General features: G+C 35.7%; 1 protein-coding gene across 3 annotated transcripts in view; it reads left to right on the top strand.

Moving 5' to 3' along the window:
- The window catches only part of LOC121375097 (microtubule-associated serine/threonine-protein kinase 2-like), a 170,075-nt gene that overhangs the window by 19,010 nt on the left and 123,720 nt on the right, over nucleotides 1-27,345 (top strand). Inside the window, exon 1 of one of the 3 annotated variants that reach the window (XM_041502335.1) lies at nucleotides 10,571-12,644. The exons of the other annotated variants lie outside the window; for them this stretch is intronic. Within the exon in view, the coding sequence (XP_041358269.1) occupies nucleotides 12,453-12,644 (192 nt within the window). The 5' untranslated portion in view covers nucleotides 10,571-12,452. Of the gene's footprint in view, nucleotides 1-10,570; nucleotides 12,645-27,345 lie in introns of those variants that run through there. 3 annotated transcript variants of the gene reach the window in all.

The raw sequence follows: 27,345 nt of genomic DNA, 5'->3' as shown, positions 1-27,345 counted from the left end.
TACAATAATGTACATTACTGTATTGTATATATGATAATGTCCTAAATATACAAGTGAAAAATAGGTTATGCTGAACCATACTTGAACAATTTTTGCATGCAAGAATGCTTGAAATCAAACTGTTCATTCGTGACATTCAATGAAAGTATTACTGTGTGCACAACTACAGTAATTCAGGTTTTATTGATCATTGCTTACACTTAAGAAAACTACTTCTAAACATGGCTTACTCATACATACACGTACTATGTGTATATTCATTTATTGCATGAGTCATTAAGTATGTTCTAAAACAAAATTGCATATATATCAATTTAGACTTCATCCATTCATGTACATGAATGTTCTAAATTGTAAATACCGCCTTGTATAATCCTTTCTTTAAAATATTTTGTTTGCAAGCTGATTACATATTGTCTGAAGTTAAGATTTCTTTGTCTCTCAACTTTTACGTAAAAAAAATAGTGTGCTATCCTTGGCTTGACTCCATCAAACATGTTCAGTGTATTGCACTGACATGTGTGTTTGGGTAGTATTAGTTTGTAAACATGATGTTCCGCCAAGTCAAGTAAAATATTTGAAGTGTTGATAATTATGGCTTTTTTCTTTACAGTGTTTTGGGTCCTTCAAACACTTTTTATTGTATCAAACCAACTTGTATGTAACATTGCATTCTTGTCATTTTCAAATTGAATAGAAGAGTACATGTAGTTGAGGACATATTTAAGTAAAAAGCAATTAAATTATTCTCAGCAGTATAATGGGCAATGGGAACTAGTTTTACATGCTCATGTACCACTGGGGTTTCGAACACGCCTTTCACGAGTAAAGTCTCTGATATGATCAGGGGCCGGACTCGAGACAGGAGGTAGTTATTTAATTGGACAATTTAGAATTTTTAGAATTTAATCCAACAAGAAAAAGAAAAAGGGTAAGGTGTGCTTTTAAATGAACCAAAAAAATAAATCCTATTGTAGCAGTATAAAGTTAAAGTTTAAAGTTTGTTTTGTTTTTAATACATCATCACTGGAGCACATTGATATATCAATCATTTTAGTCTTAGGGAGGAAGCCCACTACAGTAGCAAGGGATCTTATATATGCACCATCCCACAGCCACGATAGCAGTTGTGGTGCACTGGCTGGAATGAGAAATAACCCAATGGGCCACTGATGGGGATCGATCCGAGACTGACCGTGCATCCTTTAAGCATTTTACCACTGGGCTATGTCCCGCCCCTTCTCTGCAGTATAAGTGCATTAAAAGAGAGTAGTTGATGACTTATTCTAATATATATATTATATCCAATATGGTTCAAGCATGCTGGTCTGGGCACAAGGATTTACTAGGTTTTGGTGGGTTAATATTTAAGTGGGTGTGGGATCTGGCTCAGTTAGTAGAGCCTAAGATGTTTGCGTTGTAGGATCAAACCACCTTAGTGGACCCAACCATTGCCCCACAACTGATATATCAGAGGCCATGGTGTGTGCTGTCATGTCTGTGGGGAAAAAGCATATAAAAGATCCTTTGCTGCTGATAGAAAAATGTACTGGGTTTCCTCTGAAGACGAGTCAAAATTACCAAATGTTTTGACATCCAATAGCTGATGATTAATAAATTAATGTGCTCTGATGGTGTCATTAAACAAAACAAACTGTAAGTGGTTAGTTAGAGAGATGTCAGTACTTAAAACAAATTACATGATTGGTAAATTAACTTGTATTTTATCTTTTTTAATGAAAATATTGGTTAAAATGCCAAAGAATATTTACAAAACTGATAACCCAAAATGATATGATCCTTTCGGATCTAACCTGAACGATTTGGGTCAGGAACTCCTCAGCAGTGGCTGGTTGGTATCAAGTGTGATGCACGTGCTAAACGTGTAATCTCTGATTTCCAATTTAGTTTCCGACGATCTTGCTGTGTTCCACTTGAATATATTACTATCACTAGTATCAGGTTTATAAGGCTTAAATTACATGTTCATTTGATGATGCATGTTTGGTCTCGTGGGTTAAAGTGGTGTACTTGTTTAAAATGAATACATCCTGTCAGTAGTTGATTCAAATCCCTGACCGGAGTGCATAAAAAGTTCAAATTGCATTGTTTTGCAGATGTTGATTCTTGAAAAATAATCTACACCTTGAACAATAGTGTGACGTTACAAGGATTGATTAAGGTTTTTAACTGTAAAAAAGGCTGTTAGTGATCGGTTGAAAAGCATCTTATCCAGATGCTAATATTAGTGTTAAACAGTGCTGATACTTTGGCATTTATAATTAGCTGTATAATTAATGGAACTGTCCCTTTAATAGCGGTAATAACACACAATTAGTTATGTTGAAAATATTGTCACAGTTGTCTGTTGGTTTGTACAGTTTGGGGACACCCATTTCCTGTAGTTTGTTGTTAGTGTAACCTTGACACAAATAAATAATGTATGCTTGCAAGAATGGGCTGACTTCAAATATGTTCAACAGACTGAGCTGTCATCTTTCTTGCTACATGAATTTGTTTCATACCAGATGTTTGGATCATTTTCAGAATTACATATTCTGATGTTCTTATATCATTCCCTTGATTCCTAACTGTATTTTCACTCTGAAAACTGTTAAATGTGACTTAAGTAAGTAGTTATAAGCAAAGTAATAAAGATCAGCTTTTTCAGTTATTTTAAAATAACAAAAATATGTACAATGTAGTGTTTTGTTGGTTTTTCATTGTCACAAAATAGAATGTAAGTAAATAACTACTTTACAAGGTTTACAATGATGTAAATATCACATGACATCCGTTTATATTTTGCACACTGTAAGGAATCATGTTCTATTATTACATGTATGATTCATTATTTCCGAAAATTATTATTCTATGATCTTGTGTGCCAAATATACTTATCAGAATGAGTCATCAGTAGTTTACATTTAATTCTTCCTATATCTTTATAAATCAAAACAAAATTATCTCTTCTTGTCAACTGTAAATATAAATACACAAAACTTGTATGTAGAACAGTTGTTACCCTATTAGGTTGTAAATAGAACTACACGAAACTTGTATGTAGAACAGTTGGTGTCCTATTAGTAACATCATTTTGTCCTTCCCACCTGTTGGCATGCGACCAAAGTGCATTCCTTAACCAGACAAGCAGCTATTAATTTTCTTTTTCTTTTATGATAAATTTAGTTTACTTTTTGTGCGTAGTGTTATATTTATTATAAAGTATTTTAAATTGGTTTCATGACCATAACACTACATGTATTTTTTTAAAGTAGCAGACAATATGGGAAAAGTAAGTGGCTGTATCTACTGAACAGTCAGGACTAAAATTGTAAGCATTAAAAAATGGGCCATATGATATTAGCAGTATAGCAACAGTTGATGAAAACTGTCACCTGCTTATGAAAACTTTGATATATATATATAAAAAATAAAAAAAAGACAGTGAAAATAACAACTTTAATAATGGTACAGTATAAATTAATTTTATTTTTGACATAAAAATTATCATAAAAATTTATTTTGTAGCAGTGACATTGACCTAAAAATTATTGCAGTAAATATTACACTTGTTCCGTCTTATTCAGTGCATTTAATATTTATATATAAAACTAAATAAATAAAATAATATTAAAAAATTGAATCTAATCTGGTCGCATTATCTAAAGCATTTCAGAGGAACATTTCAAAGAACATTGTTTTCTTAATACCATGAATCATGAATCGGTTGTGTTTTTTCCTTCACATTTTAAAGAGACATGCAGAGTTTGCTGCTTGTAAGATTTTTCCGACTAATAAAATATTTCTATGATTAAACTTGCATATTAAATATATTTTCTTGTTTAGAATATCAGTGTCTGTATATTCAGTGTGTTTCTGGTCATTTTAATATTTGTAAGAAGCCCAAACTGGATTTTATATTCAAATAATTTCATACGGACGAAAAAACTAAATTTTAGGAAATAAGATGAAATTTAACCTAGTACAAATATTAGTACGACCAGAAACATATTGTATGCAGAAAAATATATTTGATATGTAATTACAATTGTTAAAAAGTCTCTGTTAATTGATAACATCTTAAAAAGTGCAGAAAACTCAGGAATGTCCCTTTAATAATAACACACTTGTTGTTACAGCTTTCTTCTCTTTGGCACTGCTAGGCAAAGGAAATATAAAAATGGCTTTCGGTAATAAGCTGTTTTCATAGCTGCAACTGACATTCTGTCTATACAGTCACAGAATATGGTGTGTCTTTAACATTTGAATTGTGTTTTGTTGCTGTTTTCTGTGTTGAAAGCCAAAGGGTACAAGTTGTTGTCTGGGTTGTATTTATAAGTAAGCATGTTGACATGCTGGTGAATTGGAAGTAGGGCAGTGGCACTATATAGACAGGTGTAATGAAAGCGAGTGATAGCATTATTGGCCGTCATATATTCATGTACTACAAATGTAGCTTGCATATAGAGAATATTATATACAAAAGAGATTTCGATACCTTTTTAAACAAGTTGGAATATAGGGTATCTAATGGACATGGGCGTAGCTAGTATTTTGATTCTTAGATATCCAGGTTTTAAAAGAAATGTATTTAAACATCTTACAAGATATTTATGGCACATTTGCACTTTTATAGCAGTGGTTAAAAAAATATTGCTCGAAGCCTATAGGGCAAGTGGATTACATGTATGATGATTGGGCAACTGATGTGCAAGATCTAACTTACCCGTGGGCAAGTGAACTATTAAATAATTAAAGTCTCAGTAAAACAACATTACTTACATGCATGTATCTGTTCTGTTAAGTATTAATTTTGCAAGCAATAAAAATAAACCCCATTTCTATCAATTGTGTTTGAACACCATCTTGTTTCTCTGTATGTAATAATCAGTTGTTTATTAACTAATGGCCCGATCACACTGGCCCGAATGCCATTCCGTTTGTTTTCCGAATAGGAATTTGGGTGTTCGGGGAGCGAACAGATCATATTCGGGAAGCATTCAGTGTCTTCTAGGAGCATACTGGCTGTTCGGCTCCGTACAGATGCATATGGAACGGCATTCAGTAGCTCCAAAAATTTGTTGTGCATATGTTCAAAATAATTTTCATCGACCATCCGAATGTGGCGTCCATGTGTATTCGGAAAGTATTCGGGAAGCATTCTAGGAGCATACGGCATGTACGGAAAACGTTCAGGAAGCATGCGTTTAGTTCTTGGTGCATTCGGAATAAAAATTTGGAGGTGCTGGGTTCCATATGCTTTCCGAACACCCCGAATGGACCTAGAACATGACGAATGCTTTCCAAACGTTTTCAGTATCCTTTCCGGATTTTTTTTCATTTATGCCGCCGAATGTATAACGAATAGCCAGAACCCTTCCAGTATTCTTTCAGAACATTTTCCGAACTGCTCGTACACTTCCAGAATGCACAGTATGTTCCGTATACTTTCCGAAACACCCCGAATGGACATAGAACATGACGAACCCTTTCCGAACACTTTCCGACCCCTTGCGGGAAAGCATGCGGAAAGAGTTCGGTCCATTCGCTGTTCTGAAAGCATTCGAAAAGCATACGGAAAGCGTTCGGAAAGGAAATCTTTCGAAGTCAACATGCGGGAAGTATTCGGTCTATTCTGAAACCATTCTAAAACCATACTGAAAACATTCAGAAAACAAACGGAAAGCATTCGGTGATACATTGGGGAAAACACATTCGGAGGGACATTCGGCCAGTTTAAAAAATCACACCACTTTCGTATACGGAAAACAAACGGAAGCTCATTCGGGCCAGTGTGATCGCCCCATAACAAGTTGCGATTGCATGTGTAAAGATAAGTTATAGTTGGAGTTACTTACCTTTGTTCTATGTACATAGATAGGGCTTGATAGCGATACATGACCACAGAGAATTAGTGTGCTTTTGATCAGTGGTCTATGAAATAAATATGCCTTTGTCCCAAAATTCGCAAATTGTTTTTTTAGTGGGAACATGACAAAAAGAGAAATGGGCGTAGATTTGAGCTAATATAGAAAGACACTTTTCCGTGGGTCCAGTATGATATGTTATGGTGTGTATAATTTGTTTGAAATACCCAAATGTTAGATAAAAGTTGACTCAGGACTGTTTATTTGCTAATTAATAAATACTATTCCTTTCATCCCTGCATACACTTGTATAATCCACAGCACTCCCAAATTGCTCCATATGATACATATATATGGCAAGATATATTATAAACTGGTACAATATAGTATAATAATTATATGTGGCATATTATACTAGTATTATTCATTTATTCTCTTAAATTAGCAAATCGTTGGGCAAGTGGAAAAATATTATGGGGAAGTAAAAATGAAAATCACACACTTGTCTTTACGCAAGTGAATTTTACAATAATGTTTCAACCCCTGATTCAGTTAACTTACAGTCCACAGAGCAGTTTTATTAGTATTAATTTCATGGGTTAGTGACTTTATTGTCTGGGTCATCACTGGGAAGTGTTTAAATCAATCTCCAACAAAAACCTCGTGTAGTGTACTGTGTAATAGGTGTATAAGAAATTCAAATACAATTTGGTAACTTGTAAATTAATAGGTGCCATATTTGTATCTTCTTAATATGGCCAAGTTGTTATTTCCTATATCAGTGACATACGTGGTCACACCATCAGCTTATGCCTCAATCAGTGGAGGTCTAAGGCCATTACCCTGACACTGTCCTTACTAATGACTAATAACTAAAGCCATGCATATATCTTTGTGATTTTGTCAGATGATAAAATTGGATTAAACATCCAATGTCACATGGCAGATATCCCAGACAAACGCTCATGACAGTGTGCTTGAACCTTAAGTGAATATATACCAAGAAATTTAAAGATCTCAACAACTGGACCTGTTCAGCTCTACAGCTACTGTTTGCCCTCTTTTTTGAGGTTATAAAATTGACGAGAATCTTAAAAGTAGTCCATGTATATCATTATATAAGAAAAAGTCATATATACATCCTGAATCGGCTTAACCGGCCTCGGTGGTGTCATGGTTAGGCCATCGGTCTGTAGGCTGGTAGGTACTGGGTTCGGATCCCAGTCGAGGCATGGGATTTTTAATCCAGATACCGACTCCAAACCCTGAGTGAGTGCTCCGCAAGGCTCAGTGGGTAGGTGTAAACCACTTGCACCGACCAGTGATCCATAACTGGTTCAACAAAGGCCATGGTTTGTGCTATCCTGCCTGTGGGAAGTGCAAATAAAAGATCCCTTGCTGCTAATCGGAAAAAGTAGCCCATGTAGTGGCAACAGCGAGTTTCCTCTCAAAATCTGTGTGGTCCTTAACTGTATGTCTGACACCATATAACCGTAAATAAAATGTGTTGAGTGCGTCATTAAATAAAACATTTCTTTCTTTTCTTTTTTTTCCCTGAATCGGCTTATTCTAATGTAGGCTCACACACACCTAGCTTCTTATTTCCTGTTATTTTCACTATGCTTTGATATTAGCTTTTGACGTCGGGTAAGGGGAGTGAGGAGCATAATGTGGCCATTAACTTGACAAAGCTACAGTAGCAGAAGTTGGTCTTTATAGAAGGCAGGCTTCTATTTATTTTTTAGAGACTCTCTGAGACCCAGCCTCTAACCCAGCCTCTAATCAAGGAGGGTGAGACGTAGCCCAGTGGTAAAGCACTCACTTGATACACGGTCTGTTTGGGATCGATCCCTGTTGGTGGGCCCATTGGGCTATTTTTCGCTCCAGCCAGTGCACCACGACTGGTTCATCAAAGGCTGTGGTTTGTGCTATCCTGTCTATGGGATGGTGCATATAAAAGATCCCTTGCTTCTAATATAAAAAAAAATAGCCCATGCAGTGCCAACAGCAGGTTTCCTCTCTCAATATCTGTGTGGTCCTTAACCATATGTCCGATGTCATATTACCATAAATAAAATGTGTCGAGTGCATCGTTATATAAAACATTTCCTTCTAATCAAGGCAGGCTTCTATTCGAGGATTTAAGGCTTATGTTCAAATGATACAAAGTAATATTATTTAAAGCAGCAAATGAAATTGCTTTTACAGAATGTTTGAATTGGCTGCTGAATTAATAGAGGTTGCTACTTTTATAGTCTTTTAAAATGTGTCTTATGTTTTTACTGTCCGTACTGCTTCTTAATGAATGTATACTCTATAGTTTAAGATAAATCAACTTTCGACATGTCCCTTTCTTTAAGAATAATAAAATTTAATACATATTAATTTGGCCATTCGATATTCATTATCTCACCAGTTTTTATTTTTGTCTGTACATACGCGTGATAACATTGTAACAGAAGATAAAGCTACAGATGTCATGTTTATATGTAGCTCACTCGGAGCCAATTAGATGCACTCCATACTCAATTAGATGCTCTCCATACTCACAGCTCCTTAATTAATACGCAGTGGATGGTACTAGAATCTGTGAATGAGAGGAGATTAATTATTTCCTGTACCTTGTGCATGTGGTATAAAATAATTTGCTTACAGAACAGTAAAATTAAACAAATTAATTATTGTGACCCTTAACACAGGTATTTATTTATTTTTTAGCAATTTGGGATACATTGATTTACATGTACGGTGTAGGTGGTTACTGGCTATATTAGACAGGTAGTTGCTTAATGAAGGAAGGAAGGAAATGTTTGATTTAACGACACACTCAACACATTTTATTTATGGTTATATGGTGTCAGACATATGGTTAAGCAGGCATCGAAGTAAGTTGAGAACGGTCGTTCAGGTTACCGGGAGGTTACCACATGTAAGAAAGTCGAGAACAAAACACTTCTCAACAAAACTTTCAACGATGGTAGTTTCGTTTCCGAATATAAACCAGGCAATGCATTCCGGACTTCCGCATTTCATTTTCTTGTACGGAATTGCATCGATGTTTACGTGCACGTGTGCAATTGCAAGCAATTAAAGACATTCCGCGTTTAAGCAGCGTCCACTAGATACATTTACTTCCAGATTTCGTTTCTTGTACCCATAACAGGAATTCAATTCTAAATTTCATATAGTTGTGGTAACCTATAGGTTACCAGGCTATATTTTGTAGTAACCTTAAATGGGTTACCAGACACAATGCTTATTTCGATGCCTGGTTAAGGACAATACAGATATTGAGAGAGGAAACCCGCTGTCGCCACTTCATGGGCTGCTCTTTTTGATTAGCAGCAGTGGAACTTTTATATGCACCATCCTTCAGACAGGGTAGTATGCTTAATGCAGGTCAATTAGCATGAGCTATTGTTCAGTAGGACAGATAGTTGCTTAATTAACATAGACCGTAGATACAGTATTTATACTGTTAAGGCGCTGTACACTTTCTGCCGAGTCTTAACATTGATCACTGTGGTGTTACCAAATTATGTGATTCTAAGGTCATCCATACATGATTACAACGTATCATGCCAATTGTCAAGTCAGTTTACATAGTCTCATTATTGATCAGTTTGTTGACAGTTGTATACTGCTGTGTGCTTGGAGTGGATATAGCCATAACTCTTTACTTGTTCCTTGATTTATGAGTTATTTGTGGGTGTTACATTGACTCAAAACAGCAAGTGAACAGGAGCAAATTTTTAAGTGGTCATTACGATTAACAATAAAAAATTGTCTTGTTTGTACTTTTTACTTGTTCAGAAAACTAAATTTATGGTCATTTCATGAATTTTAAAAAGAATTAAACAACATAAAAATAATTAAATTAATTAATTTGAATAATTTAAGATCTCTGAATTGAGATTACATACATGTATGTTTATTGTAGTGTTTGGAATCATTAATTAATAATCAGCTGATCAACTTTTGATTATAATATACTGTACATATATACTGTATATATATATACATGTATGAACTCAGGAAAGATTTCAGTTATTAAAAGTTAACAGTTTGTTTTATTTAACAACACCACTAGAGTATATTGATTTATTAATCAGCGGCTATTGAATGTCAAACATTTGGTAATTTTGGCATATAGTCTTAGAGAGGAAACCCGCTATATTTTTCCATTAGTAGCAAGGTATCTCTTGTATGCACCATCCCACAGACAGGATGACACATATCACGGCCTTTGATATACCAGTCGTGGTGCACTGGCTGGAACGAGAAATAGCCTAATGGGCCCACTGACGGGGATCAATCCTAGACCGACCATGGATTTCAGTTATTAGTCTTGACTATGCACCTACATGTACATGTATTGTTGTTTTCACCAGGATAGACCTTAAACCTTAGCTAATTTACCTTTAATATCTATTTAATATCCATTTGCTAATAGACATGCTTAAAAACAAAAACTCAAATCCCATCAAATTTGGCATATTATTCATTGTCTAGACAATAATATAATTACAGTTAACATTTTCCATGGCAATCGATTATAGAAATCATAATCAATTATCACATGTCTAGCAGAACTCGACATATAAATGTTCTATTAATATCGATCATCAGAATACCACTAGTGCATTTATCCACCCACACACACACACGTACACACACCCATACATGTAAGCACATAGATAGCACAAATACACACACACACACACACCTGCTAGCTTAACATTAAAGAAACGTCGGGCAAACTGAAGCAGACGAGATGATACGGAGATAGCAGGAGATTTCCTTGACGCAAGTACATGTATGTATTGCAGTTGTGCAAGACAGTGTGCACTCTGTATTTATAGCCGGCTAACCCACACGAGTTTGGTGGAATGAGATCCACCGGGTTCATAAACATCTAATCAACGGATCAGTTTACAATCACTACATGTATGTGCTGAAACATGCGGCAGTGTTCATACAATCTCGTTAACCTACTCTGTAATATGTGTATCTGTTGCTCTCATCAACGTAATACAGGTTATCTGCTACTGACATCAAAGGAAATTACACATACATGTACAGCCACTGTTGAAAGGTTTTCTCATCTTTCTCCGGCCAGTCTGTCCTTTCGCCTGTGGGAGACCAGTGGTCATTTGATTGATGGTTGTATCGATTAGAAGAATTGATTGGAATAAAAAAAAAAAAGACAGAAAATAGGTCGATGATGACTTGTTGACTTTAAAGATTGTACATTAATGAGGGAGAGAAAAATACAAGAATGTGTGTTGCGTTGTCTTGTATCCAGTTGTTGTGTTGATAAAATGTGCTGGAATTTGTATACATGGTATTTTGGATGATAAACTATTGTCAGCGGACCCAGTAAACTATTGAAAGTCAAGTTAAGGTTTGCAGAATATAGAACTTTAATTACATGTTCATATATTTATAAAATAACAATGATATAAATATTTCTTTTCTTGTCACTATTATTTTATATTATGTCACCAAGTCTGTTATATAGACGTAACATCTCTTGTCTGCTTAACATTTCTGTAGAATGATCTCACATATAGACTGGAGCTAACCTGCAAATTTGTTAAGCAACAGTTTGGACGCACTATATTTGATTATTGCGAGCAGTTGATCCTTCCAGACACCATCAAATTAGTTTGTTTCCTTTATCTAATGACAAAAAGCGACGACGTTGAAGCAAAGTGCAGGTGAAACAACTCTTACGTGCGAGCTCTTGGAGCCTTGCATTGGTAATTTCCAGATATTGATTCTGTACCGCGCCAATGAGAAAACTAGCATGTCTCCAACAAAACAGATTTGTTTAATGCAACTTGGTCTTCATCTGGCTTCCTTGTCCAAGCAATCACGTGGACAACTTTTAACTTTGTTTGACATTTCCAACGATCTCGATCCCACCCACGTTGGTCGCTGTGTGAATTAGTGATAATGAACACACATCTCCAGAATTGGTGTGGTTTGTGAAAAGCGGTGTATACCAAGTGACAGCTCCTGGAAAAGACTTAAGACTACTACATTGCCCATTTACAGTGGACATCGTGCTGTGATTAGCCTAACGTTGAAGCTGTCAGGACAGGATGTGATCGTTGTTGAAACCTGGTTTTTATGTAAAAGTATGCTTGGACTTAAAATAACATCACATCCACCTACATGTGGTCTATGAGAAATCTTATCAGTCTGGAAGAGAGCCGGGCAAAACAGAATCTTAATGTTACAATATGTTGTCACTTTATAACTTACTGTGTACACGTGCATACCAGAAAACAACTGTGGAATGATGTAAATAGTTTATACACGTGATGTGTTACCAAACTGTTCATCTGAACTTACATTTTCTAATCATACGTAAAAGTATATTGAAAAAAAAAAAATCCTTAAAAAAAAATATCCTTAAAAAAAAATATCCTTAAAAAAAAAATCTATGATGAAGACATGCAGAATATCTATGGACCTGCAGCTGGTTTGATTCAAATTTGACACGTTTGTATATGTTTGTCTATCATTTCAAAAAATGGGGTAAATTAGAAGGTAATAATCATCCTTGTTAGTGTTATGGCTAGCAGTGAAAGAAAAGTTCGGCATGACTTGGTAAAGCAGGAATCGAAGCTGAACGAGTCGACAGTGTTTGATGAGGAATTACCGGTGATCGTGCGACGGCGGGGATGTATGCTGCGAGTGCGCATAACGTCCTTCACCGATACAGAATCGGACGGAGACAGCTTGGACGTTCCTCTCTCGGTACATGTATGTATATCCAGTCGGGTGGTCTCTAGGTATGCTAATTGAAACAATTTAGGGAACATCTGGGCTCATGCTTAAATTTCAGTTTTTAGACTCAAATCTGATGATGTCACATGCATGTGTTGTCATGATGTTGAAGTCTGAAAGATGTTATCAATAGACTTTAAAAGTTTTATAAGCAATGAGCCAGCAGTTAGTATTGTATGTCTTTGTATCTGGTTGCGTATGTGGTAGATTATGCTTCCTGAAACAATTTAGGGAACACATGGGCTCGTGCTTAAATTTTGGTATCTATATAGACTCAAATCTGATGATGTCACATGCATGTGTTGTCATGATGTTGAAGTTTGAAAGATGTTATCTGTAGACTTTTTATAAGCAATGAGCCAGCGGTTAATGTTGTATGTCTTTGTATCTGGTTGTGTATGTGGTGGAATTTAAACCAGGTGTAGAACTTCCATCTGAATAATAATTATATTTCACTTACTTTGAAAAGTATATACAAAAATCACCTCTTGGCCAAGGGTGGCCATTAAATCAAACGTTTTCAATTCTGGTTCTGCCTGGTACAGAATTTGGTCTAGGTGCAACCCTGTGTTTGATACAGTACTAAACAAGACAGTAAGCTAGAGGAAATTTTGCCACTCGAAATACTCAATATGCTTTCTGATCATCAGGTTCGTGAGCAGTCTTTGCCTTCCATCTTAAAGTGTTATACACCTATAGAATTTATATCAGTATCTGTGGTCCAGAACGGCTTCTCAATTTTTAGCTTTTGTTTCAAGATTAATACTTTCCACTCCACAATATGAATTCCGAGCCTTGCTTAATAGCTGCTGTACATGCGGATGGGATATAACTCATTGGTCAAGTATTGGGTCCAAGGTGTCAGCCTGCAGAATTGATCCACCTAGGTAGACCTGGCGTAGCGTAGCGTAAACTCTATTAACGTGCCTCTATCCAATTAAGGTTCAGGCACGTCTCTCCCACACCCAGTCTCTGGCATGGCCAGTGGTCGAGTGTGGGACAGATAATTAATTTTTAATGGGGCAATTTTGAATTATTTATAAAAGGCATAGGGGGGATTTTGATGCGTCATTGAAATAACCTATGGTATTTAAATAAAAATTAATTTTAATTACTTTAGTGTGACGCTTGTTTTTGACTGGGCATTTCCAAACAGGTAAATGAAAAGTGAAAAATTAAACAATTTATATGCCCTTAAAAAGATTAAGATTGAAAAAGATTATATACCCTGGACTATCCAAAAATATGCCTTCGGGCCAAGACCAAGGTGAAGAACCTGCCCCAAAAGAAGAACCCGACCCCAAAAAGGAGACGAGACGCCCCAGACCTACTCTGCCCCAACCATGGGTGGACTAAATAAAAACACCCGAGGACATTTATTTAATTAAAAACATCCACCCCCATACACAATGTATTATTAAAGTATATTAAAAAAAATAATAATAATAATAATAATAATCCCCTAGGTTAAAAGACCAAGCTTCAAATTATATTTAAAAACATACAACACACAATAATTAATAATAAAACACATTTACAACAATATTTGCTTTATTTTAAAATGATATAGACACATTAAAAACTAAGGTTAAAAGAGGTAGTAAAACGGGGAGCAGCAAAGTGTCACTGCCAGATGACACTAACCACCACCGAGCCACACAAACATACATCATACATCCACCACCAACAAACTACACATTAAAATAACTATATACAACAACGGCAAACACTAAAAACTAACCCCCCCCCCCCCCCCCCCCCCCCCCCCCCCCCCCCCAAAAAAACCCCACAACCTGGTTGGTTCTTGTTTTGTTTTATTTTTGTGTTTTTTTGGCCAGGAAGGGGTAAGGAGGTAATGGGATATAACTCATTGGTCAAGTATTGGGTCCAAGGTGTCAGCCTGCAGAATTGATCCACCTAGGTATAGACCTGGTTGGTTTTTGTTTTGTTTTGTTTTTATTTTTTGGCCATGAGGATTTGGGGTGGTGGTCATATTGTCCCAAACGGTGCCCATGGCAAAACAAAAGTAAAAAAGCTTGTTTCCACTTTTTTCTCATTTTTTTCTTTTACCAAATATTAGTTTCATTTAATGAAGGGATTAGAATTACAGTTTTTAACTTGTTGATGAAGATTGGTAACCTGATAATCATATTGTTAACCTACATGTAGCTCATGCCATATTGTTAACCTACATGTAGCTCATGCCATATTGGTAACCTGATAATCATATTGTTAACCTACATGTAGCTCATGCCATATTGTTAACCTACATGTAGCTCATGCCATATTGGTAACCTGATAATCATATTGTTAACCTACATGTAGCTCATGCCATATTGTTAACCTGATGTCATATTGTTAACCTATATTTTTAAAAATGGAAATGAAATTCTCAAGCAATTAATTGTGTGCTAGACAGTTTTGTATAAAATAATGCTATGCGTATATGTCATTTTCATCTCTGTCAGAGCCATATTTTTGCTATCCTGTTTAAATATTCAATTTTTGCTATCCTGTTTAAATATTCAATTTATTGAATACGTAAATAGCAGGGGCTGAAATATTGATATATTTTAACACTGTGATGTTTCAGTGATCCACAGTACTGCCATCACAAATTCTTTCTTCATTTGTTATAAATTATGCCTTAATAATTGCACATTGTTAATGGATTCATCTTGTGTCTGCTGCTTGCTACAGGACTTCTCAGACTTGCATAACTGTGTACCAGCTGAAAACAGACTTGTTGAGAAAGATGGTTGATACATTCATGGCAAAGTGGATTAATTCATTTAGAAACTTGTATATAAAGTCAGCAGGGCTTCTAGAATTCTTATAAAATCCACTGGCCATGGGATCAGTGATTTAATAAAATTTACTAGCCATGATTAAAAATTCACTAGCTCTACTATACGTTTTTAAGTTAATACAATTTCAAGATACTAAATAATAGTAATAATCGGATATTTCACCTAAAGAGGGAGATAGAGCTTTAAAACACTAACATTGGGGTTGGGATGGAGGCAGTATATTCATATTTACAAAATAGACATAAGTGCAACATTTGACCACAAAAAAAAATTCACTTGCCGTTGGGCATGGCAGTAGTAGTTATTTACTAGCCCAACATTGAATATCACTAGCCATGGGAGTGCGGCTACCATAATCTAGAAGCCCTGAATTATGAATTGAATTGAAATCATAAACTGAAAACAATATCGGTGTAATAAATATTCAGAAATGTTTATTGTAAGTCCTATATTGAAAACCACAGCAGCTGTAGACTTGATACATTTGTCTCAAGTGCATAGTCCAGAGATGAAAGTTTTCCCGATTTATCAGGATTATTAACTTTATTATAGATTTTCCATATTCTCCGTACACAAATTACCACATGGTTTTGGTTGATACTTGCATACCTTCTGGGTGGGAGCCACCATTTTAAACCATTGTGTAACCCTAACTAGGGCCAATGTCAGGACCCAGTCACAGTCTTTGCCATGAGCTAAATGAAGGGGAGATGAAAATCACTCTCCTTAAATGATGTCAGGCGAGCATTTGCATGATGAACTTTCAAATGAAATTCAGTTAAAAAAATTATCACACGGAGAACAGGTTGCAGCTTTCCTAAAACTTTCCAGGTCAGTGTGGAGGTAAGCCAGGGTGATCACTCACCTTTCATGGCAAAGACTGTGACCATCAGTATTAAAATTTCATTTTTCTTTTCTTTTCGTAACCCACTTTCATTAATCTTTGATAGTTTACCAATTACTTTTGTATGTTTGGATAACCTGTATATGGGTAACTAGACTCGTTGATTATTTTGCTGCTATATATACTGTCACTTCCGAACAGCATGACATCATCATTGACCTGATTATGTCATTTACAAGACACAATCTGTGGGATCCCCCTTGAGATCTGGGCAGCCTTTGCTAAAATCAATATGTGTAAACTAATGATAATTTCCTTCATTTGTCTGCAAACTATAGGTCATATTGGTTTTTAAGTGAGTTGGCTGATGACAAGTCTTTTGTTCTGTCTTAATATGTGAGTCGGCTAATGTTTCAGTGTTGGTTAATGATTAGTTTACAATGAACAAGAAGTGCACTGTAGTGTTTTACAATTTACAAGTCTGAACCACATTGTTAACAACAGTACTATGATCTGACCTGAAGTGTTGGCGCTCTCTCTCTCTCTCTCTCTCTCTCTCTCTCTCTCTCTCTCTCTCTCTCTCTCTCTCTCTCTCTCTCTCTCTCTCTCTCTCTCTCTGTTTCTGTTTCTCTGTCTCTCTTTCTTTTCACTGCCTTTTATTCATTCAATATTTATTTTCTAATTAAGTTTGGAAAATTTCAAACTTTGATCCAGTGAGATGCTCTTTACTATAGTATTCCCTACAGAAATGGATATCACTGCAAATTCCTATGCCTCTAACTATCCTACTTGGAATATTTCCATGTTGCATGTTGGAATTTGTAACACTAGTACATATCTGAGCATGCAGACACATGCTTACACTTATAGGTGTCGGTCTTTTGAGTTAGATAAGTAACTGGCATAGCATAGCATACAGTGTTTGTCCTCCATTAATTTCCATGGTGTTTACTGTTAATGTCTGATGTATGTACATGTACACATGCATGCATGGTGGTTCATTTGAAATACCAAGTTATATTGAAATCAGATATGTGGAGTGTTTATGCCAACTGTAGGCTTAATATACAAATAACCTGCATATATATGTAATATACACTAGTATATATATAAGTAAAAAGTAATGTGAAAATTTAACATTAAAATAATGAATGAATGAATGATTGAATGAATGAATGAACAAATAAATACTGAAGAGAAATGGGATATAAATTTGAATATTTTGTGCTTTTTTTTTCTTTTTCTGAAATTATGCAGTTAGGTTTACAGCATGATTTATTATCTTTCTTAAACAAACAAGAAAAAAGAATTAAATATATGCAAGTATACAATGTAGCTTATTCTCACTATATACACTTAAGATGTAATTTCCCCGTATGTTTAAACAGCCATATGCATAATTTGTATAATTGATTTAACAGCATTTTGGCAGATGACTTGTCTTTGTATTCTCTACTTACTCATCTTTCTCATCGTGTGAGTCATGTGAAAATGCTGTCATGTTGAATGGTATGGTATAAGGATTAATGTGCACATTCAGAGCAAGCTGTTATAGCACACGCCTGTCATGGGCACAGGTATCGGCCTTGGCTGACTCCTCCGTCCAGGACAGGAATGGGTTGGGGTGGGTGGAAGAAGGGACCGCCTGCACTGGCAGGTGCAAGAGAGCACGGGGCCAACAGGCAGGGGGTTGTTATATTGAATTGCAGACCCTCCCTTAAATAACAAAGGGGTGGAATGCAGCTTGGAAGTAAAGTGCTTGACTGAGGTGTATTTTCATCATGCCAACTGAACTATAGTACTGTCGGAAATAGAATAAAAATGATTTTCGTCGATTACTTCTTACATATTATTAAACTGACAAGTAGATATTTTATAAATATCTATTTAATGATAGTCTACCTGATTTAACATTTACTTATTTGGGTGTTCATTGATGTTCAAGGTGGAGTTTACTCTTGAAATTTAAAGAAAAATGTCGGTAAACAGGTGCTATGTGCACTTTATTGGAACAGACTATAAAAAAAATTGGTCAACATGTGATGATGGTTTGCCCCTATCCCTCTCCAAAACAAAATATTTGTAGTCATTTATAAGTAACTTTTGAGCAAAACTGTCAAGAACCATTATGAGTGATCCATTATACTGGTATTAAAGGTGCTATCTCAATGTTGCCCAATGACAGCTATTGCAAATCATTTTTTTAAATTTTTTATTATATAACATTTTGATTTAACATTTAAAGAAGACACCTTTAACAATATGCCCATAAATGATTATAGGAAATAATTTTATCTACTGGTAGAAAATACATTTTTATTGGAGAATCTTTATCACAGCTCACATTATATAGCACCTTTAAATTGTTCCAAGATTATGTAAATTTCTAATGTACTTATATTGAATTTATATTCAATAAATATGCTTGTCATAATTAATAATTTATGCTGCAATTCAAAATAATCAGTTAACTTGCAGTTTTAAATTAAAAGTTTCTTTAAGGCAGGGATTTACCGGACGCACAAAACTTGCGTATAGGACGCACTAAAACTTAACTGGACCCACAAAAATAGAGATACTGCGTCCCGTGGGACGCATAAAATATCTGACATTTTCAGTAACCCTGTCCACTATCAAAGATCGATCATTCTGTGTAACACACTATTTATTTTCTACCTATAAACTGTGTATTCAAATGGGGATTCCCCATATCGAAAACAAAAAGTTTTAATCTCTGGGAACACTGTGTCTTTATCCTTTGCTGCGCTTAATCGTGTAAAGTTGGTAATTTCCGGAAAGAGATCGCGGATTTCCGATCATTCGGAACTTCTCGTCAACAGGCCGAACACAATCGGAAATTCCCGGGCGAATAAAGCAAATTGGTTAAATGTTCTGATTTGCATTAACAAACAAGTAGCACGAATCATAAACAACGCATGGTATTGTGAGTGTCATTTAGCTTGCAGGAAATGGTTCAAATAATTATACAGATCAAAGTGAAATGTTGATTTTGAAAGAATAAACAATGAATACCGACATTGATTTCCCGAAAGGAAAAACAACAACACAGCTTGTTAAATTTACTTTAATGAAACATATAGTATACACGTGATTTGTTGTCTGCATCTCTCTGTCGTTTGTGTGGTTTTGGGACCCTTTGTTTTCAGGTTGGGACCCCCAGAAAAGAAAGAGGTGAGTCCAAGGGACCCCCATTTCAGAAAAACAAGGTAAATCCCTGTTTAAGGGTAAATGAAATTAACACATATCGATAAAAATGTGTTATAGTCTGTTCCAATAAAGGTCACAAATCACCTGTTTACTGACATCTTTAGTTTAATTTCAAGAGTAAACACTACCTTGTACATCAATCAGAGCCCAAACAAGTAAATGCTAAATTAGGTAAAGTATCATTAAATGGGTATTTACAAAATATATACTTGTCAGTTTAATATAAAAGAAATAATCGACGAAAATAATTTTTATTCTATTTCCAACAGTACTTTAGTACCCCATGATTGATACATTGAAATTAATGGTATACATGTAACTGTCTGTCTAAGATCCTATGCTTTTTGGTAGGGATATACCAATAGCCTACATGTACATGTATGTGTTAGCAACTGTTCAAACCAAGTGTCCAAATAAGCATAAGCTCTATATTAAATACAAAATAGGCAGTGTAAAATGTATCGAAGAGTTGCTACACAAATATTCCTTTCCTTCTCCCCCCCCCCCCCCCCCCCCCCCCCACGATCAACACAGATCACTGTTGTTCCCATGTGAGAATAACATACAGAAGTACTGGTATGTATGTAATAATGTACACACATGTGTCATTTCTTTTAATCTAAGTAAATTAATGACATACTTTACTGACTAGATTGAAGTACTCTTTTAACATATACTGATGGAAAGAAATATGGGATCACAGAAAGACTGACGGCAGAAAGTGATTGCAACCAGTATACTTATGGTTCTAATAGACCAATCCAATTCCTTTTGCCAATAATATTATCGTTTACTAATAAAACTGATATAAGCAGCATATCAACACCCAGAAAATACATCAATAAAAAGTATGGCTCTTCATCTGATCTACCTGCAAGAAAATGGGGAGGGGGGGGGGGGGGGGGTCACATACCATTTAAGAGATTTAATTAATGTTTTTATTAGCAACCGTCATTTTGACTGAAAATTGCAGTTTCATTTTTGGGGGTACCCTGCATTAGTTTCAACCTCTGGCATATACTGCATAATAACTGTATAACAAATAAAAGTGTATTTATTTATTGTCAATGAATAATAGTATTTGCATAAATAATCAATGTCACATATTACTACCAATCACAGCCATAGCTGTTTGTACTACGTAAATATTTGACGATACACCTCGAACTTTGACACGGAACTCTCTCCTTTGGTGCCATGCAACCTTATCCATGGTGTCAGGAAGTCAACCATATTACTCACACTCAATCCCACATTACTGGCATTCAAACCCACATTACATCTTTGTATTATATACAGAAAATACTACGCTAGTATAGGATGTGCTTTAGAATTCCAAGTGTTCCCTTATTTATGTATCTCGGTATATCTGTTATGATTTCCCAACAGGATATTTGGCTTTTGTGTACAAATGGAAATGCAGTGAAACCACACATAACTATGGGAATCAAATCAAATTTAATACAGTACGGCCTACTGCTCATGGGAGCTATGTGTATCAGTTGAGCAAACGTTAAGACTATTGTTCAGCTGATGACGTTCATATGTGTGGGTAATGTTGTTGAAGTTTTCACCTTGAGGTTCTGAAGAAAATAATCATGCAGGCCCTAATCTTGAATTGAAAAAGTAGGAGAAGTTATTTCTCCCTTGTCAGAAGAAAGGGGCAAAGTTTGATAAAAATAGTTAAAGTGAACATTTATTGGTTCCTGTGGTAAGGTTTTGCCAGTTACCACATTCAATCAGAAAAATTCAGAATTTTACACTGGGTTCTAATCTTAATATTTTGATATAAAATACTACTTCTGGTAATAATGTTTAAACAAAACAGCAGGGCTGCCAACCATTACGATTTATGCGGAATCATTACGATTTTCCATCTCTTATTACGCCATTACGCCCGTAATCTGAAAGATTACGGCAAATCCGTGTTTTCCTGGGTTTTTTTGTAATAACCTACCACCCCTGCGAATCACATAAATTGGACTCGCCCAACTAGCCGCAAATGCGCACGGAAGTTTTTTTGTGCGCGCAACGCACTTCGGGATAGCTTGTGAAACGACGCCATTTTGTAAAGATGTCGAAAAAACGCGAACGATCAGAGCCATATGAACTGTGCAAAGCTCAGAAAAAGCGAAAAGTAGTACAGAAGTATAAACAGGACTACAGCAATGAGTGGCCTGTTTTGAAGGCCAGTTCTGTTAGTAATACTAGTGCATTTTGCACTTTATGTCGTGTTGATTTTTCTGTTGCCCATGGCGGGAAAAATTATTGCCAAAGGCACATCAAAACGAAGAAACACCAGGACATCGTTGAGGCCAGCGATAAAACAATTCATAAAAAAATATCTGGATATTTTACACAGCAAAATGATTACTCTTTCCCGTTTTTAAATGTTGGCAGCTATGAAACAGTTGTATGTTTCATTAAAAACGTGATATTATTAAGTACATGTAGTTGATAATGTACCGTTATGTTAAAATTAAAGTATTAATTAATATTTTCTGGCATTACTGAAATTATTGTGACCAAGGATTAACGTTTGACGGGTCACAGTACACAACATGACACGTGTCACTTTGAGAAACAATAGCCTGGTTTACAGATGTATTTGAAGATGTATCTGTATCAGATGACGACATGTATTTAATCTCTTCACAGCAGAAACTGACATGAGTATTAACATTGAGTGATTTTGCTAATAAATTGAACACGGTAAAACATTATATTTCATCAAATCAATCACCCATTACAATACACAAAAACCATTTCCTGTTAATGGGCAGGTTCACGATTACTTGAGGATACAGTCTGATGCCAAAGAAAAAACACTGTCCAACATATGGCGACAAGGTGCCAAGTGAGCTATTACAATAAACAAGTAGGGATCTTGATGTCTGTTGTGTGATTTCGTTTTTGAAATCGAATTAGGTCCAAAATCTTACAGTGACTTCAACTTCTCACTACCGTTAATAACTCTGCGACTTGAGCCGACTTTCAGTGAAAAAACCCACGCGTATTTAGCCGGCAAGATTAGGGCCTGATCATGATTGGTCATTTTGCCTGTCATTTAAAGCACAAACCTGATCCATGTTCAGATAATGTGATCTCCATGAATGTGTGGAATTGAAGTGACCAATGGAAACAGAAAGCAAGGACACATGATTTCAATATGACATTGCAGCAATGGAAACAGATAGCATGGTCATGTGATTTCAATATGACATTGCAGCAATGGAAACAGAAAGCACGGTCACATGGTTTCAGTATGACATTGCAGCAATGGAAACAGATAGCAAGGTCATGTAATTTGAATATGACATTGCAGCAATGGAAACAGAAAGCACGGTCACATGGTTTCAGTATGACATTGCAGCAATGGAAACAGAAAGCAAGGTCACATGGTATCAGTATGACATTGCAGCAATGAAAACAGAAAGCACGGTCACATGATTTCAGTATGACATTGCAGCAATGGAAACAGAGAGCAAGGTCACATGATTTCAGTATGACTCTGCAGTATGAAGTTGTCTCCAGTAAGGCAAATTATTTGAGATTTGGCTGGACTTTCCATGTCTGTAGAATGTCCGGTTGGCAGACTTTAAGAACAGACAATACTATGGGCTTGAGGCTTCAGAAATGACAGTGAATATAATAACTTCATAGTCGCACTTATTTTTATATAAATGGAGGTGTTCACTGCATGATGATATCATACATTATAGTCTGTGTCTATAACTACAATATGTGGCTTATGGTAAATCATTTTAGATGGGTCAGAGTAGAAAAACAAAAATAGTAGTTTTTGGACATAATAAAACTAAAAAATTTGGGGTTAAATTTAAATACATACATATATGTTTAAGAAAGCAAGACATCATGTGCTGTGAAACTGCTACAAGCTGAAAGCAACACAAAAACAGAATGGGTTACCTGAATTTGTTTTGTGCAAATTTTTAATTATCTGAGGCCTTAATTATTTCCTAAGACTGTCACTGTTGGCTGCTTCAAACTTTACTATATTAGATGATTCAAGTGAATGACACAAACCATATCACACTTATCATTTGGTACTGTATGAGACAATCTGACAGATAATTAAGCCTGTTTGAACAGGTTTCACTATATAGTGTAAAGACAGATATTATGTACGGTTAACTCTGCTGTTTTTGAGGATCCACTGGATGTGTGTGCAGGTATCAAGAGGTAATTTGCTGGAACTGAAAGCAAATCTCTCGACGTCTGACTAATCTCCATTAATTCGCAGCCATACGGTTATTGTGAGAGGCAAGTTCTGCTTATTAGCTTTTCTTGAATTTAGATCCGGATTATTAGTTTCATTTATTCGCATGCTCACTCCAGTCACAGCTATGGAGTGTTCGGCTTACTATAAAAACCTATTAACAATTGATGATCTGTCACTAATTATATTGATTAAGACTAATTAACTGAAGGTAGCCACTCACAAGCATATATATGTATGTATCTCGCCGGTATTGTTAATTCTATCTGGTAATGTGTAAAATTTGTATTCCATTCATGATTGACGTGGTGTGAATATGTACGTAGCTCGCACACTATGTGTAAAAGCTTTAAGGTTACATGGTAACCCTCAGTACTCGTCTAATGGATGTGAGATTACCATTATGGCTTGAATATGCCTTTAGCATTTTCACAGTTTATTTATTCTGATTGGAGTCAGATGGACTGCCATCTCCAGATCTTTTGCCATAATAGCAGCAGATTTTGGGAAGGCAATTTGTCGGATATCAATTGTGATTAGAAAACCCATATTTATTTTTGACATTAAGTCTAGGGCTGTATTAGAACTCGACAATAGAATCCATTTTTCATTGCCATGTTGCAAAATTTAGCAAGTTCCAAATGAAGGCCATGCATAAGGTCATCCATGCTATATGGTAACGAAACTTAAACTGACAGACCTTAGTTTTCAAACACTTTAACCAGGCATATATTTTTCATTATTAGGGCCATTTTTTATAATTGAAGTCAGACATTGCTTAGATTTTATTATTTAGATTATCCATTTCCATATATCCAAAGTGTTTTTGTCATCCTGATGTTTTTAATACCACGGAATACATTTCTCCTCAGAAGGGGAAGGACATAGCCCAGTGGTCCCCATCACTGGGCCCATTAGGCTATTTCTCATTCCAGCCAGTGCACCATGACTGATATATCAACAAAGGCCGTGGTATGCGCTATCATGTCTGGGATGGTGCATATAAAAATCTACTACTATTGCTACTATATTAGAAAATGTATAAGACTATGTAAAAATTACCAAATGTTTGACAGCCAGTGATTAATAAATCAATGTACTCTAGTGGTGTTGTTAAACAAAAACTATAATTTTGTCTTCTGAGAAGTGTCAACATAACGGACTCTTGTTTTAATCTATTGTAACTTTATCCAAATGTGTTTCAGGTTTGTAGATTAACCAAGCTTAATGTCAATTGTCACTGGTTGAAACTAGGGTCTGCGAGTTTAATAACATGATGGATGTTGAAACTTGATAAAATTAAGTATTAGTCTGAAGAGATAATGGCTTTTTGTGCATATGTATAACAGTAATTGAGGTAACAAAACAATAAGTGTATTTAAAATTTATTTATAAATATTTTTTCATAGCACAGCTTTTTATGTGAATGGTTTTTGCAATGCACCTTTTGTTGGTGTTTCATAAAGTGAATGTTTGCTCATATGTTTTATTTTTGTCAATATATTCAATAGTCTAACACAATGGCATTCAAACCTACTTGTAATATATTGTCTTGACTTCAATACATCATCAGCAGGAAAAAATATGGTACTTTAAAATGACAAAAATTACACTAATACTCTGTATAGATGTTTATAACGTTAGTTATCATGACAATAGTTGTAGCACTATTTCATGCGCAGTTTCTGCAGCATGCATGTATATCAGGTGAGATTGAATTGATCACATTCAACAGATATTGATTATTGATACAGCCTCTGTTGTGTCGAGCTGGCAGAGTAATATAATTATCAGCACGTTGGTAAGATTGTTGGACCGGCCACATCACTGGGATAAAGTTACTTGGATAATGGCTTTCAATATGGATGAATGGCTATGCTGGACATACACAAATTTGGCTAAATGCTTTGATTTGCTCTGTCTGGATTTCTGATAATTGTTTTTGCCAAGTAGGTTATACTGCACTTCATGATTTAGTGAGGAATAATTTTGATGTGAATAGGAATTGTCACTTAGAAGACAACCATATGGAGGTTCTAGATTTGCTGGTGTTACTGTCTATTTGATGTCTGCAAATGTCTTCTTTTTTTGTTTTTACTGAAGGCATTGTAAACTAAAGCACAATGGTAAAGCACTCACTTGATATGCGGTCGATTTGGGATCGATCTCCGTCTGTTGGCCCATTGGGCTATTTCTCATTTTAGCCAGTGCCACACGACTGGTATATCAAAGGCTAGCTATCCTGTCGGTGGGATGGTGCATATAAAAGACCCCCTGCTACCAATGGAAAAATGTAACAGGCTTCCTCTCTAAGACTATATGTCAAAATTACCAAATGTTTGACATCCAATAGCTGAGGGGCGGGACGTAGCCCAGTGGTAAAGCACTCGCTTGATGTGTGGTCGGTTTAGGATCGATCCCCATCGGTGGACCCATTGGGCTATATCTCATTCCCGCCAGTGCTCCACAACTGGTGTAACAAAGGCTGTGGTATGTACTATCCTGTCTGTGGGATGGTGCATGTAAAAGATCCCTTGCTGCTAATCGAAAAGAGTAGCTCATGAAGTGGTGACAGCGGGTTTCCTTTCTCACTATCTATGTGGTCCATAACCATATATCCGACGCCAAATTAATGTACACTTCCATTCGTACACATTGATATATAAACAAACACATGCATATTATAATTGCAAACATCAACTCTTTATTAAGATGCCGTTTTAACGAGTCACTCATTGATCAATTAGCCCCTTTTTCTTGGTCGTCCCAAGATGTGGTCATAAGTATTAATGTTGAGCACCAAAAAAATATTGTACTTTTTTATTTTTCTGTAAAAGAAGAAGATTGCACACAATTTGACAAAGAATAATAGAAATAGGAAACTTTATTAACGTCAAAAAATAAAAGAACAAGTGGACGACTACTTCACAGTTCAGTAGTAACAAAGAGCCTTTAATTGTTGCAAGTGACTTGAGCGTGAATGTGCCGGAAGTAATTTAGTGCATGTTTGGGCCGCTTAGTGCACATGCAAATCAAGGGCAGATAAGTATGTTTCTAATAGAGGCTATTGTCCATTCAGTTTAGTCTTTTTAATTTAATTGCATGCAGAGAAGACACTAGATTACTGTCATGATTACATTCTTTTCTTCTCTTCGTTTACCGTACCCCCCACCTCGCCCACAGTTCACAGTTATTTTAAGATAGGCATGGTTCTAAGAGTAGACTCCTGTTCAAACCTAATCCAGATTTTTCAGCCAATTCAGTATGATTTTAACACAATTCATATTAAATTCTAGTGCACCTTCATTCAACACTTTACTTTTCGTAATAAATACTTTAATTTCAGTTGAGCATGATGTCGGCAATCAAGTGTTGAGTTGACATTTAAACATTGCATTCAGTTCTGTGTACAGTGAAACCTCTCAAAACCAGACCCTCTGTAAACCGGAATTCCCTCAAAACCGGACGTTTTTCCATCGGCCCTTTTTAAATATCTGTACATAAGAGAACCTCTTTAAACCAGATACCTCTTTAAAACCAGACTTTTTACTTGGT

This window comes from Gigantopelta aegis, chromosome 6 (genome assembly GCF_016097555.1).
Source record: "Gigantopelta aegis isolate Gae_Host chromosome 6, Gae_host_genome, whole genome shotgun sequence".
NCBI classification, from domain to species: Eukaryota; Metazoa; Mollusca; class Gastropoda; order Neomphalida; family Peltospiridae; genus Gigantopelta; species Gigantopelta aegis.
Note: the sequence above shows the minus strand (reverse complement) of the source record. Positions and strands in the feature narration are given on the sequence as shown.